The sequence below is a fragment of the Gobio gobio genome (assembly GCF_949357685.1).
Source record: "Gobio gobio genome assembly, chromosome: 8".
NCBI classification, from domain to species: domain Eukaryota; kingdom Metazoa; phylum Chordata; class Actinopteri; order Cypriniformes; family Gobionidae; genus Gobio; species Gobio gobio.
The window spans coordinates 28,700,632-28,714,119 of record NC_137114.1 but is presented as its reverse complement, the minus strand read 5'-3'; the positions used below and the strand labels follow the sequence as shown (position 1 = coordinate 28,714,119).

The window sequence follows — 13,488 nt, the reverse complement described above, 5'->3', positions numbered from 1 at the left end:
CCTTTACTGAAAATTGCTGAAAATCATCCAATATCCTTTTTATGTTTTAGAATAAGTGTATCAAAATATCCATAAAAACAAAATTGTATTGTATTTAACATAATCGTATGCATTTGAAATATAGAGATGGGTTCTGTTTTAATGTAGGCCTACCCAAGTGTACCTAAAATAAAAAGAGTTTAATATACAGGTTTGTGGCTCTTAATTTCTTTTTAATTACCCACTTGTAAACTCATGTTCACTGTTCTTTTTTATAAATATAGTAGGCTATTTGAATTAAATCTATATTCATTGAGTTTAATCGAAATTTAATCGAGAATTGAATCGATTTGAGAGCTTGAGAATCGAAATCGAATCGAATCGGAACATCTGAATCGATACCCAGCCCTACCCTTTATAGCTGCATTGAAATGGAATTATAGCATCAGCTCTTTTTTTCTGTATTGGGACATGCATCTGAACGTAACGGATTATCGAAAATAAAAAAATTGTAGGACAGGGACTTAGGGACTACGTCCGAAATAGCATACCCTCTTGAGTAGGTACTTATTTTGAATACTTCACAACCGACTGTAAAAAAATATGGACGTAGTGTCCGTGACGTCACCCATAGGATTCTGATGAGCAGTTTTGAACATAGACAGTAAAAGAAACGGACAGAGCAACCCCATAGGCTTCGACGGGGAAAAGTGAAGTCCGTTAGAAGCACTGCGTACTGCGCAGTCTCAGACTGAGCTTGACGACGTAGATGTGACGTGAGCAACCTGTCTGACAGTTGTAAGTCTTCTAGTAGTTGTGCAAAGTGAAATCTGAATCACGTTGTTAAAATATTTTGTCCCGTTGCTTTCAGCTCTCTATGGGCTTCTCCCCATGCTTCTCCCTTGATTTTATTGGACTTTATGTCTCCACGTCCCCCCGATTGCCTCATAGACAGTAAAATATTGCCTGTGATCTTCTCCTCCTGTCTATACGGTAATTTCTCTACTGTGCGACAGAGAGTCGCGTGGTTATGATGCAATCATTAGCCTATTTTTACAAAAACGGCTTCTACCGGGCGATAGTGTAAGATACAAGGTAATGGAGCCTTTTATACATTGTCGTGTTTCTTTAGAAATAAACAATGGACAAATGGAGTCTTTAAACGCCTCAGATGTAAAGTTATTCGCTGCCCTCAAGTGACGCCAAAATGAATGGGAGTCAATGGGATGCTAACAGCTGGTGATGGCTTGGTTAGCAATGGCTGCCCCTACGCTTTCCGGGTGCTGGATTACCCCCTTGGTTTTGAAGCGTAAATTAGGGTCGAGCTGGCTGTTGCCATCTTGGCAGCGCGTCATCGCACGTCACTCCCGGATAACAGAAAACGGGCAAAGAGGCGGGATGTGGGTGGAGCTGAAGTGACGCAATGACTAACAGACAGCAGAAAAAATGGCTATCCACCTGTCACTCGAAGTGGCCACGCCCTTAATTATGCTGAACTCTAATGCTTTATATAATGTAAACGAATGAGTTATAAAAAAATTCACCCCCTCAGAGTTATCTTGAAGGGCAAAATTAGCCATATAGACCAAAACCACAATTTGTCCAAGGCTGTAAACATGTTTTATTCTGCTGTAAAGTTGGGCATTTTAACATGGGGCTCAATGAGATTCTGCTCCCTTCTGGAGCCTGTCCCTAGTGGCCAGTCGATGAATTGCAGTATATGTCACTTCCGTATTGGCTTCAGGAGAAACTGCGGGAGGTTGCCGCTTGTTCACAACAAAAAGTATGTCCTGTATAGTATGAATGTAATCTACATTTTCCATGTTGCCCTTATCACGTGACCTACCAGCTTCAGTCACATCACCACCATTCATAAATCCTCTCCCGTGGCCTCATGGGATAGTAAAGTGCCCATCGTATATGCACACTTCAGAATCTCTCCAGAAGAAGTAAACGTCATTGGGCTACTTTCTGCCTACTCTTTCATGAGTACTGTGAATTCGGACATACTTCTTTTGTCACAAACTGTTTTTCACCTAGCCTACTATATAGTAGGGAAGTTTGCGATTTTGGATGCAGCCGGGGTTTTCTGCAACAGTTGTTAATTGGATGTTGAGAACAAGCTAACAAAAATGTTCTTAGAACGTTTCGCTAATGTTCCCATTAAGTTATGAACACGTTATTTCTGAATGTTCTCTGAGCATTCAAAAAAGTTTTAAGGATGTTTTTCTTGGTTATGCGAGCGTTGATCGAACTTTCCATTTTATCGTTTGGCAAAAATGATGGAAATGTTACTACTTTAATGTAAGTGCGATGAACTTCCAATGAATGATGCATGTTTTTGTGCTAGCATTTTGAGATTGAGAGCATTATTAAAGACCAGATAACTTTGAGCACACGTTCTATTAACGTTGTCGGAAGGTTGTTCTTGACTTCAAGAGAACCTTGTCAGAATGTTCCCTGATAGCTGAGGATTGCAGGGGCGGGTTTAGGTTAACATGATTGAAGAAGTCCAGCATTCGTCACCAGAGAGAAGTTTCACAGGAAGATCCGGTTACAACATGAATGAAATGAAACATATGCACGGACGAATTGCTCAAAATAAGATCTAATATGTAGACATGGGTGAGTTTTCATTTCAGACATCTCATGAAGCACCTTTCAGTGCATGCTATGATATTACTTCAACATCACCCGAACAGCAAGGCCAGGTCTTGTTTTGGATCTGATCGGGCCTGATGTACTGTTCCCTTACAGGAGCTGATGGATGTTTTGGGCTGGTGAGGAAATAAATTGGGAGGTGGACAGCCCAAAAATGCCCATTCCTCCAAAGTTCTCCTATAGGTACAGGTTGCAGGGGAGTGAAGTATGCCAAAGCAATCTATTTCACACGGCGCAGCTGAAACCTAATTACACAGATTAATGTCCCATGGAAGGTGCCATTACCTAAATAGCCTCCTAAAAAAGGAGGAGATTTTGCTTCAGCCCAAATATGCGGTTTAAATGCTAATGGATCCTTGAAATCTAGATTTCGAGTACGTCCTGACTTTCTCCAGTCTGCTGCTGGAGTAAGATTTTGTGCAGCCTTTAATTCCCCCTCTGCAGGCACTTCGCTTGACAATGACAGTAAGCCTGGATAAGTCCCCACCCCGCCTTCTCCGACGTGAAATATTTAACCAGGGCTGCCAGTAGCAGAGCAAAAGGCTAAACTTATCACTTAATACTGATTTCGTTCCCCTGCACATCTCACCTGTTTAGTGTGCAAAGCCTGGACTGATTAAACTGCTTTTACTTCTCAGGTTAACCATTAGGGACCCAGCATTGCGGGACTAACAGAAATTGATCGGCTCACTTCTGATCCCGGTGTTTACAGCTGCGTGTGGAAGCACGTGCTGGTCATCCCGCCACGACACCAGCTTCTTAAAATAAGACCTCGGTTGTGGCAGATGACAGAGCGGGAAATGGAGTTGACAGTCAGAGCCGTGAGGTTGAATCTGTCAGAGCAGAAGCACCCCACCCCCAGCTTCACCCCTCTGCTCACACACAAGCACACGCTGTCTCAAGGCAAATACACACACTTGCTCTTTCCACCCCACCTGAAGACTGGGCATTTCACAACTGCGGTGCAACATCTTCCCATCCCCACGCTTGTTACATCAGATGTGCATTTAAATGCTTAGTGGCAGGTTTTTATGGGCTGTTGAGAGAAGAAGCTTGTGCATGACACATCTGCAACCGAAACATGCCATAATTGTGGGAATTTTTCGCGGAATTCCTTTTTTTTCCTGTCATCTGTCTCTCTTATTGCTGTGTTTCCGACATTAAGCTACTGGCCAGAAAGAAAGGAAAAAACTCTCAAATGAATTCACTCATTGTTTATTTATCACAATTGATTTATTTATTTGTTTGTTTATCTGCCACTTTTTTTATCACAAACTACTTAAAACATTTCATACACAGTGGCAAGACATTGCATTGTGTTAACTTTATTTATTTATATATTTATTCATCACATTTAATGCACTGTGGCAAAACATTGCATTGTGTTAAAAACTGTATTTATTTATTTATATATTTATTCATCACATTTAATGCACAGTGGCAAGACATTGCATTGTGTTAAAAACTTTATTTATTTATTTATTTTTTTCGTCACCAGGGGCGCCGCTAGCAATTTTGGGCCCTATGAAAGAATATGAGGTTAGACCCCCTACCGCACCCACTCCGCAACAAATATACAAGCCAACTATCCAAAACTATTGCCAACTGTCTGCAATTTAATAATCTTGACCTATTATGCAAAATAAGTAAGGCTGCCCCGACTTAAGTTTTTTTCTACTAGACTAGTAGTTGTTCATTTAAGCCATTAGTCAACTAAGCACTTTTTTAAAGGGTTAGTTCACCCAAAAATGAAAATTCTGTCATTAATTACTTACCCTCATGTCGTTCGACACCCGTAAGACCTCCGTTCATCTTTGGAACAGAAATGAAGATATTTTAGTTGAAATCTGAAAGGCTCTGAAAGGCCTCCATTGACACAATGGCACGGTTCACTCTCAAGACCCTTAAAAGGTACTAAAGACGTCGTTACAAAGTCCATCTCACTACAGTGGTTCTAAAATAACTTTATGAATCGGCGATAATAGTTTTTGTGCGCAAAAAACCCTAAATAACGACTTACATAGTGATGACGATTTCAAAACAAGGCATCATGAAGCTTCGAATCGTTATGAATCAGCGAGTCGATTCAGCGGTTTGAATCGCCAAATTTCAGCAGTTTGGCGGTTTGACATGCGATCCGAATCATGAATCGGCTCGCTGATTCATAACGCTTCGAAGCTTTAGAGCCATCAGATTTCAACTAAAATATCTTCATTTCTGTTCCGAAGATGAACGGAGGTCTTACCGGTGTCAAACGACATGAGGGTAAGTAATTAATGACAGAATTTTCACTTTTGGGTGAACTAACCCTTTAATTACAATTAATTTCATTACATAAATATATATATATATATATATATATACTGGAGAGAATTCTAAACCATAGCCTAATGAGCGTTTAAGTAATAAATGAGCCTATTCCGCACGCATAAAGCTTGCCACAAAACGCTGGTAAAAGTAATATTTCTCATGTCTGTGAGGCAAGTAGCCTATGCTGAGTTTCGGTTCATTTATGAGACGCGCTCCAGTTCACAGGCAGCACCGGCGCCTCCATATATTGTCTGCCATATTTGCTTATTATTTATTAAATCCAGGCAATTGGTTGATGTAACATTGATTAAAATTAAGATACAATTTATACCAAACGAAATTCAGTTTAAAGAAAGGCTTTCCACAAAACAAATCTTGATGAAGTGAAAATTAAGTGGTCAAACCATTTCTGACCCACTCCAGGTCTTCCGACATTGCACATCTTATGACGTGTCCCATCTTACTCATGCTGTTCACTTTTCATAATCAACATATATTAAATTAAAAAATAACATCATATTTAAACATAAATATGAAACTAAATACCTTTTTTTTAATGGCTACAACAAGTATAGTAGCCTACAGTACAGAGCAATTTCGGATCGGGATTTGAGCAAAGGTGAGCCCGAGCAGTTCATGAGTGGATTTTGCCCTCAACGCAGAAATAAGCCATTCTTTTTTATTTTTTATTTGCAACTCTTTGGTCTACATTTATACATTACTACTAATAAAACCAATCTCTGGGGCCCCCAAAAGTGTGTGGGCCCTTAGAATCGTCCTAACTTTTCCCCCCTTAGTGGCGCCCCTGTTCGTCACATTTCACACAGTGGCAAAACATTGTGTTAAAAACTTTATTTATTTATTTATATATTTATTTATTCGTCACATTTAATACACAGTGGCAAGACTGCATTGTGTTAAAAACTTATTTATTTATATATTTATTTATCACATTTCATACACAGTGGCAAGACTTTGCATTGTGTTAAAAACTTTATTTATTTATTTATCACATTTCATACACAGTGGCAAGACTTTGCATTGTGTTAAAAACTTTATTTATTTATTTATATATTTATTTATTCGTCACATTTCATGCACAGTGGCAAGACTGCATTGTGTTAAAAACTTTATTTATTTATTTATCACATTTCATGCACAGTGGAAAGACTTTGCATTGTGTAAAAAACGTTATTTATTTATTTATTTGTTTGTTTGTTTGTTTATCTGCCACTTTTTTATCACACATTATTTAAAACATTTCATACACAGTGGCAAGACATTGCATTGTGTAAAAAACTTTATTTATTTCTTTGTTTGTTTATCTGTCACTTTTTTATCACAAATTATTTAAAACATTTCATACACAGTGGCAAAACATTGTGTTAAAAACTTTATTTATTTATATATTTATTTATTCGTCACATTTCATACACAGTGGCAAGACTTTGCATTGTGTTAAAAACTTTATTTATTTATTTATTACATTTCATACACAGTGGCAAGACTTTGCCTTAAAAGTATTTATTTCATACACGTGTTAATTCATAGCCATGATAAAAATATAAAAATAGTTACACTAATCAATTTTAAACGATTAAAAATTATTTTAAAATTTTTTTAAAAAAAATTAATGGGTTAAAATAAATAAAAGTAAAAAGTAGCATTATAAATAATATAGCGCAAATAGTGTAACACATTAAGCTACTCAGTCAAACACATACTTATACACATATCCAGACCATTTAGCCTACAACTGCCAAGTGATTTACCAACTCTGAAGTGCAGTGAAGGTCAGACAAACATGGTCTTTTAAACATTTTAGACCTCCCTTCACCTAAGCATCGCACACATCTCCACATCTCCACAATCATAACAGAGTTACTTTATGTCCTGTAAAAATAATCCCCTGTTATCCTGCTATTTATAGGTCGCTCCTTCAAACTGACCAATCCCTTATGCTCCTCCCCTTCGCTTGAATGAGGATGTATTTACTATGATTCTTTGGCAGGATGATAATCCTCCAGAGTCGTCGGAACCCGACCAAGACTGAATGTCTGACTCGATGATGCCTCCAGACAGATGTGGCATCCTCCATGAGGAAATTAAAGCTCAATGAAGGAGAGCGGAATTCTCTTGCAGATGCTCAATCGTATGAAATATTCATCAAAGCATTTCCAGTGGAACGCACATATTATTCTGGCCTTGGGGCAAATTGCGTCCGATATTTTGTACAGGGACACAACAAAACACCGTTTTGGCCTTGGCACAGTCCTAAATATTCCATTGCATCCCTCAGCTCTGTGCTTTATGGTCTCTGGGATGCAGACACTTGCATTTATCTTTCTTTCTGTCCAGTTGCATCAACCCAATGTGCACACGGGCCTTTGTTCTGATTCCCCAACAATTATCTTCAGATAATGAGGTCAGTTTGTTCACATTTCTATTTGAGGAGCCTGTTCATTTGAACAGAGTTGTAGGGGAGTGTGTAACACAGGGTGAGATGTAACACCATCAGTTTAACCAATTAGAAATTAGCAATGGGTGACATCACTATCTTCCACCAGCCTCATCAGATGACAGCAGAAACAGCTGTCTCCATTTTTATTCATTTTAATATTCTTTCTGTTTGAAGTAACTTTATGCACTTCATTTTTTAATTGGTTTTATATCCCACCCTTTGACATATGTCGTTGTAGATTTCTAAACTACTTAAATTTAGCAGACAAATATGAAATATTGTGTAAGACAAATAGCAAAAGCAGTGTGTTGCAGACGTTAAAACTAAATGTTCCAACACTCCCCAGTCTCCCCGAACGCTCGATCTGTTGCCCTGCATCATGGGGTACAGAAACAATCAGCGGACCTGCCGCAGCAAATCTGAAGGCTCGTGATGCAACATCACCACATTTCACGCAAATCAGGGGAAGTGGCTGAAATTAAAGTTACCATCTCAACCCCGTACTGTAACCCTCTTAGTGTTGGGGGCGGGTGTGTGTGTGTGGTGGCGGCAGGGTGGGGGTGGTCTCCCTGGTTGCTAAGGGCAACAGGGTGAGATAGATGGAGCCGCAGCTGCGCGTCTGTTAATACCAGCGCTCGACCCTCAACGTCCCCGCGCGCAATTCTCCACACACACACTCTCTCACACGCACACTGATCTCTCTTCAGTCAAGGCATGAGGATGCGAGCGGGGATTTAGTTTCAGTGTCTTTTCCAGTCTGGAGCAGATTATTACCTTTCCTCCAGCACACGGGACGGATTTACACACGCGTAACAAGGTTTGCAGACTCTTTTCTTAGTTATAATATTTATTTCATACATCGTTTTGAGTATTTATGTTGAGCACAACTTCGTTTTGTATGCTAGATCTGATTACCTTTCTTTATTGTGTCAAAATACAAACGTATTGTTTTAAACGCTTCGCCTGGGCTATGCGTTTACAACGGGCATTATAAGGAAGTGCAGAGATTTAGATGGAACGGACAATAGGCGCGCAATGACTGCGCCCTGGATTTGAATTCGTAGTGAAATTGAGCATTTGGTTCAACGAATCCGTTTCCAGCTTGTCTTGCTTTGTGTTTACGTGTACGAACAAGGACATCTGCTTCACTACTGCGTGTTTGCTCAAGCAACTGTTACGAGTTCATTCATTCAGGCGATCAACTTCGCCAAACGTGCCAGACTGTCCTCTCGCATATTATTATCAGACGCACTCAAGTGTGAATTTGCTCTCAACTGCTCTCAGTCTGTGGTGAATGTATCAAGTAAATGCCCTTTTACAAAACAAAAACATTTCAGTCGCTGAATTGGATACCGACGAGATTTCAAGAATAAAAGAAGCATGGCTTTACCACAATAGACACGGAATGCGCGCGAGCGCGCGCGTGTGTGTGTGTGGCGCGCGGGTTGTTGTTTTCCCGCTGCATGATGATTTCACAATTCCCACATCACACATTTACACGGTGACAGACATGTTGCTGATTACTGGAAGCTTCTTGAATATAAATATGTTTAATTATTCACAAACTACTGCGAGGTCCTATAAATTGGTGAACCGAATGAAGTGTCATGAATGAGTATTGATCAGGCATGTTTTCCAGACACAACAGAAGTAGGATGTCTCGAGTCTTTTCGGTGCATTTTTTTGGCAAATAACATACTAGCCGTGCAACGCAGTCAATTAAAATAACTTGGGTGATGTTGATATCAACGCATTTTTACAAAATGGAGGAGATGGTTAGGGACGCATTAGCAATGCAAATGAGGTTTTGAAGAGCACTGGCACCTGCTGTCTCAAACATTTGCATTGGCTTTTCCCTCGTTTCTCATTAGAATTATGTTCTACTTCTGCAAAGCAAGGTTTGAGCCCACACTTAGGGCTTTATCAAGGGAGCTTCTCCAAGTCTCTTCTCTTGCGTTTGCATAACAAAGGGGAAGGTTTTTGTCCATGAAAAGAGGGGACAAAACCGTCAAGCCTCAATTGTCCCAGTGTCAGTCGGATGGGCAAGCAGGGTCTTGTGTCCCATCAGTAAACAGACTCAGTCACGGCAAAATCCAATTAAGCCATGTTCTTTCCATTAGGCTTTTCACAAGGCAAAGAATATTGCTTCTGTGTTTTATGCTACTGTACTCAGTTTACTGTGCATACCGTCATAAGGTTCCTTGAATAAATCAATTACGTAACTACATCCCTTGTGGTTTCACCTCTAGCATCTTAGACCAAATAGACAACGTAATATAATTTGAAATTCACAAGTGGGTCATTTCAGAGGAAGCATTACATTGCTTTAAGCATCAATGAAGCTTGACATAAGATAATTTTTAATCACAAAAAAATCCTCTGTGTAGAAACAAAAACAACCCCAGTGTTAAGCGACATGAGTTGGCCCAGGGTGAAGAGTTTAGAGGTTTTGCATTTGCCATTTTCATGTCCTTGCCTGAATACACATATGTGCTTATTTACGCAATTAGATAAAGTGTAGTGCTAGTTCTAGCATAAAAAAAAAATGCTGATAAGTACAGCCAATTTAAAACTGATTGTTGTCTCTTCTCCTTCTAGCTTTGAGGTCCATCTTCTCCACACGGAATACGATGCAGAGTTGCCTAATTCTTATGGAAAAAAGCTGGATAGGAACACTCTCAGAGCTGTTGGCTGATCATCAATGAACTCAGTTCCATAAAGAACAAAAGGAAATACATATTTTTCAGCGAGAAACACCTGATAGTTTTTGTTTTCGGAAATGGCGGCTACTGAGGCTACTGCAGAGCCTGTCCAAGCAGACATTGTCGAGAACAAAGCTGAGGTGGAAACCACAAAGCCAGACCCACCTTCAACAGAAGAAGCCCCAGCTTCAACAGAAGAAGCGCCAGCTTCAACAGAGGAAACACAGCCTGCTAACGAGGCACCACCAAGCACAGAGCAACCAGCTGATAGCAAATCCAAACCAGCCTCTGAAAAAATATGGGACTCTTTTTTGAATAAAAGTGGGCTTGGGAAAGTAATGGGAGGGAAGAAGAAGAAGGAGCAGCATACAGGAGCTGAGGATACTACTGGCGAGGAGCAGGATAAGGTCTCCGCTCAGAATGATCAAGGAGACACTGCAGGCCCTAAGGACCAGGAATCTAGTCAGCCAGCAGAAGCTAACGAGGCTGCAGCTGACGGGCAGACTATTGAAAAAGCACCAGAAAACGAGGAGGCTTCCCAAGAGCAAAAGGCATCTGGTGCCAAGCCAAAGCAAGGAGAGAAGTCCAGTGTCAGAGACTTCATCCGCAATCCTGTCGCTAAAATTTTCTCACACAAAAGCACCGACAAAAAGGATGGTACAGGGTCTCTCCAAAAACATGGCATGGTTCGTTCGAAATCACTAGACAGACTAGAGGATGCTGACGCCAGCACAACTATGGCTGACCAAACAGAGGAGCCTCCGACTACAGACGAGCCAGACAAGCCTCAAACAACAAAAAATGTGAAACGCTGGCACTCTTTTAAGAAACTTATGGCTCAAAAAAGTCACAAGAAAAGCACAGATGAGTCCAAGGATGCTGAGGGGGCAGAGGGAACAAGTGCAGACGGAGCAGGAGACACTGGGACATTGGACTCCACAACAAAGTCGGAGCAATCTGGGCAGAAACGGTGGAAACTGAAGAGATCTTGGACATTCCAGGGTCTGAAGAGAGATCCATCGGTTGTTGGAATCCACAAACCAAAGGACAAAGACTCTTCAGATGTAAAAGACGAAAACGCCCCAGAGGCAGAACAGGTCACGGAAGATGTCAAGGTAGCCAGTGACGTAGAAACACAGGAGAAGACTAATGCTGACGGTGATGAGGAGAAAGGAGCAACCGCTACTGCGCAGCATGCAAAATCTGTAGACCAGCATGCAAATGAGATCTGGACCTCTTTCAAAAAACGAGTTATTCCCAAATCAAAGAAGGCAACTGACACTGGTGGAGTAGAGGAGGAGGCAGCAGCAGCGGGTGAGCAAGAGCAGACTGATGAACCACAGGCGGGTAAAGACTCAGGCAAGACAGCCAAGGCAAAAAGGACACACTTCAACCGTGCTGTGTCACTAAAGAACTTCATACTGCGAAAGGGGAAGAGCACCAGCATGGACATGGGGGAGGGTACAACAGCCCAGAAAGATGGCGATGATACTGGTGAGAGTGAGACTAAAGACATGGATGGCCTTGATGATGCAGCTGGGGCAACCGATGTCCCGCAGACTGCGGCTCAGAGTGAGAGCAATAATGAAGCTCAGGTGGCAGGCGAGCACAAGAGTTCTGATGGAGAGGACAAGTCCAACACTAGCGCACCATCTGGTCAGCCATCAGACAAGTCTCACGCAGCGGATCCCGCACCAGAGGGTGGAGGCCAGCTTGAGCCAAAAGCCAATGGGGAGAATGGATGCTCGGATGCTACATCAGAGGACACCGCAGCACACAATCATGAAGCAACAACCCAGAATGATGTGAAGGATGAGGAGACCAACCAGGAGACCATAGACTCTAGTGGCAAAACTTGTCCGAAGGATGGGAAGATTCTCAATCAAGACGGGAAGTGCGATACGGTCAATGCAGTTGCCCAAAGCGGTGAGTGTCAAGCCCCAATTGACTCGAGAGATCTACCGCAATATGGAAATGACAAAGCTGAATCTAAAGTAGGACTAGGTACTAGTGTTGAGGTAGAGACCAGGGGGGAAGGGGCCCCTCAATGTGGAGGGTCCCTTTCTGGGTCAGCGAAGACCAATACAGATGAACAAGAGGAGGCCTTGAAGAGGATGTTCTATGAGGTTGCAGCTTCCATCGTGCGTGCAGTTGTATCCTCAGCCACTGAACAGTTAGCCAAGGAGAAGGATCCTCCGGACAGTAGTTTGAAATGTTTCCAGTCTGAAAATAATAGTAGTTACACAGATATTGATGTCAGCTACTGTCACAGAGAAGTTACTTTAAATCAGGGATCTCTGTATTGATCCTCAGCATCTGTGTTTGTGGGGAAATGTCCTGGTGTTGTGGACACGTGTCAAAAAGCTATTGTTATATCCCATCACCCCTTTAAAAAGTTGTCAATGTTAGGGTCAGTGAATTCAATAGAAGATACAGGCGCCTTAACTGAGCTGTTGTGAAGTTACCCAAAGCACCAATTTGTGTATTTTCAGGAAGTATTCTCTACCTATAATAATTTATCAAATGAAACATTATAGCACGTCTCAATGTTAATGTGGACCCAATGATAATTAAGTGTTGTTGAGGATTTTCACATGCAGTTGTCTAGTGTTTGCTGTTCTGTACTCACAAAATGTGTTTTTGGCGAACCTAAATTACCTCTCCTCTGTGACAAAAATGTGTGAGTAATTACATATTATATTGAAAGTTTGAAATGTAGAAATATATTGTAATATATTCTGAAATCTCTTCTGTTATTATTTACCAGAAAAAAAGGCGGGAAACGTGTGACGCCACACAAAGAGGATTAGATCTGCATGGGATTCGTTCAGCGAGGAGCTTTGCCCCCCCTCCCCCCCAAAATATGGAGTAATCACATGTTTACGCCACGATTCACCATGGTGAGAGATGCAATCCACATAGTTTAAAAAAAAATCTTGAAAAGCAATAATTCAGAATCATCAATCAGTGCAGTTCTTGCTATCATTCCATCATTGTAAATGTTTTGCCTGTCTACTAGTGAGATTTTATATTGTCATAAAAGACATTCCTTTGAAATGTTAATCTCAGTGATCACAAAGTACTGTGGTCATAAAGACTGTTAGTTTTATATTAATTGCCATTCTGTTTGTAGTTTTCCTTTGACTAGACATATGTGATACAGACACATTTAAAATAACAGCCCGCCAGACTGCCCCCCGAATTGTGAATTCAATACGGAATGTGCTCTAATCTCTGTGTTTTTGTTTTTAGACTGTTATCTTGTGTACATGAATAAACCACCATTAAACATTAAATCATTCTCTGGGTTTTCTTGCAGGTTATGACATTCTTTGCCATTGACAGAAATGCTGACTGATAACAGATTAATTGGCA

General features: G+C 40.9%; 1 protein-coding gene across 2 annotated transcripts in view; it reads left to right on the top strand.

Annotated features, from left to right (window-relative positions):
- Positions 1 to 13,414, top strand: part of LOC307130071 (uncharacterized protein) — a 17,187-nt gene extending 3,773 nt beyond the window's left edge. The window contains exons 1-3 of one of the 2 annotated variants that reach the window (XM_079822942.1): positions 7,991 to 8,228; positions 10,010 to 12,039; positions 12,881 to 13,414. In XM_079822942.1, coding sequence (XP_079679068.1) covers positions 10,191 to 12,039; positions 12,881 to 12,903 — 1,872 coding nt within the window. In that variant the 5' untranslated portion in view covers positions 7,991 to 8,228; positions 10,010 to 10,190 and the 3' untranslated portion in view covers positions 12,904 to 13,414. Of the gene's footprint in view, positions 1 to 7,990; positions 8,229 to 10,009; positions 12,040 to 12,880 lie in introns of those variants that run through there. The other variant, XM_079822943.1, reaches the window with a different exon arrangement.
- The last annotated feature ends 74 nt before the right edge of the window (positions 13,415 to 13,488 follow it).